At 44.8% G+C, this 6,054-nt stretch overlaps 1 protein-coding gene across 2 annotated transcripts in view; it reads left to right on the top strand.

The window, feature by feature from the left end:
- LOC129844161 (nuclear receptor subfamily 4 group A member 3-like) overlaps positions 1-2,418 on the top strand; it is a 34,331-nt gene extending 31,913 nt beyond the window's left edge. For both annotated transcript variants that reach the window (XM_055912580.1, XM_055912579.1), the window contains one exon: positions 249-2,418. In XM_055912580.1, coding sequence (XP_055768555.1) covers positions 249-508 — 260 coding nt within the window. In that variant the 3' untranslated portion in view covers positions 509-2,418. The remainder of the gene's footprint in view (positions 1-248) is intronic.
- The last annotated feature ends 3,636 nt before the right edge of the window (positions 2,419-6,054 follow it).

Genomic DNA, 6,054 nt, shown 5'->3' with positions numbered 1-6,054 from the left:
GAGACAGACAGGGTGTGTATGTCTGGGATGTTTAGAGCCTGTTTAAGGTTTAAGGCTGCGGTAACATAATAACAACAAGATCCACAGGAACTAATGAGATGGAATTGAATGGAAAACAAGATGGAGTTTGTGCTTGGAGCTGGTAGCGCTCTGAGCAAGTCGAGGAGCACTGTGTGTATGTGTGTCCTGTATCTCTCTTTGTGTATCTGTTTAGTGTGTAACCCGTCTTTTTCCCTCCGTCTCCACAGAGCAGGTCCCAGGACTGAAGGACAGTAAGCGCGTTGAGGAGCTGCAGAACAAGGTGGTCTGTTGCCTTAGAGACCACCTGGGCTTTGGCCCCTCCTCCTCCTCCAAGGCCACGCCCCCTCTAAGTCGTGTGCTGGGTGTTAGGGCGGAGCTCCGCTCCCAGAGGACCCAGGGTCTGCAGAGGATCTTCTACCTGAAGCTGGAGGACCTGGTCCCACCCCCACCTCTGATTGACAGGTTCCTAGACACTCTGCCCTACTGATGCTGCCTGGGCTGATTATGCCCACACATACGTGTCACATCCTGTTTAAGACACACACCCCCCCCCCCAGAGCACCATGCAGCCTCGCTCAGAGGAGCGCTGAGACTCGCTGAGCTACGCTGAGAGACAGCCAATCAAATTGCTTTTCACTCATTAAGGACAACCAATCAAAAAATGCTTTTCACGCCATAAAGACAATTATTCATATGCTTACCACTTTCTATCTGGACCGTTTTTCTCGTGTGATGGGAGGTTTTGAAAGGATGACAAAAAAATGAAAGTGACATTTCTCTGTCCTGTTTTAGTCTGGTTATGCCTGAAGGAGGAAAATAAGACCCAGGTCTTTGTTCTGGACTGGTTTGGCCTGCTTCAGTCTGGTTCGGTTCAGTCTGAAGTTCATAGCAGTCTGTCCTAGGGGAGGGGAATGCAGTCTGTGTGAGTAACTGTGTGACGCTCTGATGATGTCCCAGGGAAACTGCGAAATTGGAGGAAGGAGACATTTAAATTAAAAAAGGTATCGTCAGTCAAGATGACGTACAGCGTGAGTGACCCAGCAATCTGTCTGTGTGTGTGTGTGAGCTTAGTCACACAACAGAGTCTCCAACAGAAGGCATTAAAACAGAAGATCTATATAAAACACGCAACACACACAGTGAAGTGACTGCTGTTTGGCTCTGTTGTCCAAGTGCAATTTCTTTAGTGCTATCTTTTTTTTAAAGCAACAGCTAGAGATGGAAAGGTTTCATTTCAAACTCTAAATTATTGTAATACTAAGACTGGCCATGTACTGTCAGTCTGTCAGTAGCTCCGGGAGAAAGAGAGATTGGTGAGGAGGTACTGAGCACTAACCATTGATGACTCAGTCTCTCAGAATTGAACTGGCTGTAGTAGATTTAAGAATGAACTTTTAGGATTATTGGAGGAAAGAACGCAAGCAGCACTTACACCCTCAGAGGGTGACAAGCACAGACACACACCCACCCTGCTCCCCGAGAGAGGGAGCGAAGAGGCAGAGAGGAGGAGAACAGGAGAGGAGGAAAGGGGGGCTGGGAGTAGAAGGGAGCTCGATGGATGACTGGAAGGGGCCTGGGAGAGGTTGAAACATTCCGCAGTCATGCTCTTTTTATATGTTTGTAATATGGAGGCTGTGAGAGATTGGAGGACAATGTTACTGTCTATGTGTTTCCGTGTAGGAGTACAGGAGCATATGCATGGTGTGTTATAAGCTGTTATAAGCTCTTATGAAGCTGTTATGACAGCCTGGCCTGGTTTGTGTGTCAGACTGCGCCTGTGTGTGTGTGGTCCCCCCACCCGGCCATCCACCATTACACATCACAGACTCACTCACAGGCATCCGTTTTGAAAGAAGGAAAAAATAAAATTCTATAGATATATAAATATATATATATATATACAAAACTAATATTTTGAAGTGTTTTTAGCTTTTTCAAATATTGTGGTACAAGTTGTGCATTGTTTTTTTGAAGAAGAGAAATTAAAAGAAGTAAAAAAAAAGTTGTTTTCTATTTCCCTCTGACGAGTTTTTGTTAATCACTTCGACATCATGAAGTAGACCTGGTTATTCTGACTGCCTGGTTATTCTGACTGACTGGTTATTCTGACTGCCTGGTTATTCTGACTGACTGGTTATTCTGACTGACTGGTTATTCCGACTGCCTGGTTATTCTGACTGACTGGTTATTCTGACTGACTGGTTATTCTGACTGACTGAGTCTGCTGTTTCTATCATCATTATCAATATCATCATCATCATCATCAACATCATCATCATCATCATCTTCACTCACGGTACCATGAATTAATGTTATTTCAGGACAATGATGGAAACCAGAGGATTCACTGCAAGGAATTGATCCTGCACACATTTCTAAATAAATGAAATAAAATCACTGAATAAGTGTGATATGTGGAATGAAGTGTGTGTGTGTGTCTGAGTGTCTGAACACGTGTGTGTGTGTCTGAGCGTGTGTGTCTGAGCGTGTGTGTGTGGTGACGGTTGGTTCCTCTTGACAGGTAAGGGGGATCTCCTCTCCCTAGGGACCCTTCGGGCTCTCACACGGAGGAGAGAAGAATTAGTAGGGAAATGGAGGGATGGAGGAGGAGGGATGGAAGAGGATGGAGGGTTCATGTAAGCGTGAGGACCAGATCAGCCTCCACCCTCGCTAAACATGATCGATCGCCATGGTGACATTTCACAGCACACCGTCTATACTGTCACTGCCATCACTCGCGCACATGCACACACACCCCTGTCATACTGTCACTGACAGACTGATGCCATCACTCAACACACACACACACACACACTCACTCACAAATACGCGCACACACACACACACGCACACGCACACGCACGCACACACACACACACACACACACACACACACACACACACACACACACACACACACACACACACACACACACACACACACATCCAGGTGTTAAACTGTTTAGAACATCGCCCATGCCTGACCACGTGGTCTGTGTGTGTGTTCAGAACACTCTAACATCTTGTCCCTCTGTCAAAGAGAATGATGTCCCTTTGTCCAGTAAGCTGTCAGGTGAAAGGACCGGCACACTGTGTACAGAGACGGTGTGTGTGTGTGTGTTAATTCTCCTCTGACATAGGTAGTGACAGTGTTGAGTGACGAGTAACATAACACCAACACACACAGAGAGCAGAGAGCTCAACGACAGAAGTGAAAGACAAGGACACACACACACACACACACGGACACACAGACACACAGAAGGAGCTGTCAGTCTCTGCCAGCCGATCGATCAGTGCTGACAGATAGCAGATACCCCCAGAGTCTTAATTAGAGCTCCCATTAGAACACACACACACACAGCTCTCTCTCTCTCTCTCCCCCCCCCCCCCCCCCCCACACACACACACACACACACACACACACACACACACACACCACACACACACACACACACACACCACACACACACACACACAAAGCAGGTGGTATCCCACTGTTTGCATTTATTTATTATCAGAGATGGAGGCAGAATAGTCCTTTAAGATGTGTCATCGCCCTGCAAACACATGACAAGGTTGTGTGTGAACGCAGCAGCCATCAAACCAACAACCAAACAGTACAACATGGTAAATATTATATATACATATATATAAATATAAAAGTTTTATTTGTTTGTAGAAAATGAAGGGAGGAAGTCCTGCTGGAATACCACAGTAGAATGTTGTAGGTAGAAGGTGCTCTTTGGTAAAGGGCTAAAATGGTCATAAACACTAAAAGGACCAAGTCAATCTTCATAGAATTACTTTAATAAAATGACTTTTAGTTATGGCATGTTCAATAGAACAAACCGTTTAAAACTAGGACCCCGAAACGCTTCAGAGTTTTACACTTGTTGTTTTACTGAACATGCCATAACTAAAATAAAGGCATTTTAAACTAATTACTTGAAGAGTGCCTTGGTCCTTTTAGTTTTTTAGGTATTTCTTTGTGTTGTTGCCTGCCAGTACTTAAAATTGGTAAAGTCAGGTGAGTATATTATGGGGGGTAATGTAATATTCATGAGTGGGAGGGGCTCCCCGCTGAAGCACTTCCTCTCCTGCTGAGACACACTTCCTGGATTACACTAAGACGGATGGCACCTGCGTCCTACCACCACACACACACACGCACGCACGCACACACACACAAGCAAGCATGTAAACACATTTGTTCATATACTGTAAAACGTACATTTATAGCCTGGGCGTTTATTTGCTTCAATCACTGAACACAACCGGTGCTTATTATAGACAGGCTTCTGTTTTAGCCAGGCTTCTATTTCCCTACCCTCTACAGGATCGGTGGGTCCCTTGCGGGACTGTTGAGCTAACGTAGGCTAACGCGATTAGCATGAGGTTGTAAGTAACAAGAACATTTCCCAGGACATAGACATATCTGATATTGGCAGAAAGCTTACATTTGCACTGTCCAATTTACAGTAGCTATTACAGTGAAATAATACCATGCCATTGTTTGATGAGAGTGCACAGTTATGAACTTGAAAAGTTATTAATAAACCAATTAGGCACATTTGGGCAGCCTTGATGCAAAATTTTGAACAGAAATGCAATGGTTCATTGGAACAGTCTAAAACTTTGCACATAAACTGATGCCATCTACTGGCCAAAATGTAAATTGTGCCTGGACTGGAATAATACATTATGGCCTTTCTCTTGCATTTCAAAGATGATTGTACAAAAAAAATACAAATAATGCATGCTTCTTTTCTTTGTATTATCTTTTATCAGATCTAATGTGTTATATTCTCCTACATTAATTTCACATTTCCACAAACTTCAAAGTGTTTCCTTTCAAATGGTATCAAGAATATGCATGTCCTTGCTTCAGGTCCTGAGCTACAGGCAGTTAGATTTGGGTATGTAATTTTATGTGAACATTTTAAAAAAGGTGCGGATTTGCACACAGCTCTTGCTCAAACAAATGTTGAAAAGACTACCATACTGGTTATTGTGACCAGTATGACCAGTATACTCATTGTAATAACAAATCCATCGCAGATCAGACATGCAAAGACTAGCCTGCCTATCATACACCCCCGATTTCACGTTTCAGCACCATTGTCTCACTCGTTGCACCTCTTGTATCCATCGTAGTTGAGCCGACCATGTCAAACCACACTGCTGTCTCATCCATGGCTCTTCTTTATCTTCTTTGAGCAATCTTGCGGTACTCACTGAAGTTCACTCGCAAACAATTCATTTAGACACGGCATCTATTTAAAACAGGTGTTATTTGCTGAAATGTGTGCCGATGCCCGGCTATTAAAAGGGATGGCAACTATTTGAGACTCTGTGTTTAATTGAAGTTTTATGGGAGACACACATCTGAAACAACACAATGTTGTGGTGCGATGTGGGTGTCCAGACTTTCACTGTCTGCTCAGCTCCTCCCCCTCAGTCTGCTGTGGCTTTACCTTTCTGCTGCGGGAGTTTCCCTGTGGGACTGGACACACACCAGGGGAGCCCCCCTGCAGGCTTGGTGTTTGAGGCCCAATGACATAAATAGAGAGGCCTCCTCAAACGCTTTCCAAACAGCACAGGAAGTGCGTGTATGTGTGTGTGCGTGTATGTGTATGTGTGTTAAATGTTAAAGGTGATGACAGAGGTACAGAGGCTTGCTATAGATCTGCTTATCTCCCAGCAGGACCAGGGGCGCATGCTGCTCTATCCCCAATATCACACACAAACACACACACACACACACACACACACACACACACACACACACACACACACACACACACGCACTCACACACGCACACACAAACACACATATACAAACACACAGTCACAGTCACACTCACTCACACACACTCTCTCTCTCTCACACAAACCCCCACACACACGGACAATAGAGAGCCACAGGAGATGGCATGTCCATAATAATCCACTCTAAGCCTAGTGCTGTGCTGGCCCAGCCAGACCATGCACCTGGCACCACTCCACCCTCCTAGCAGCTCCACATCATAGT

Source organism: Salvelinus fontinalis, unplaced genomic scaffold (assembly GCF_029448725.1).
Source record: "Salvelinus fontinalis isolate EN_2023a unplaced genomic scaffold, ASM2944872v1 scaffold_0186, whole genome shotgun sequence".
NCBI classification, from domain to species: domain Eukaryota; kingdom Metazoa; phylum Chordata; class Actinopteri; order Salmoniformes; family Salmonidae; genus Salvelinus; species Salvelinus fontinalis.
Note: the sequence above shows the minus strand (reverse complement) of the source record. Positions and strands in the feature narration are given on the sequence as shown.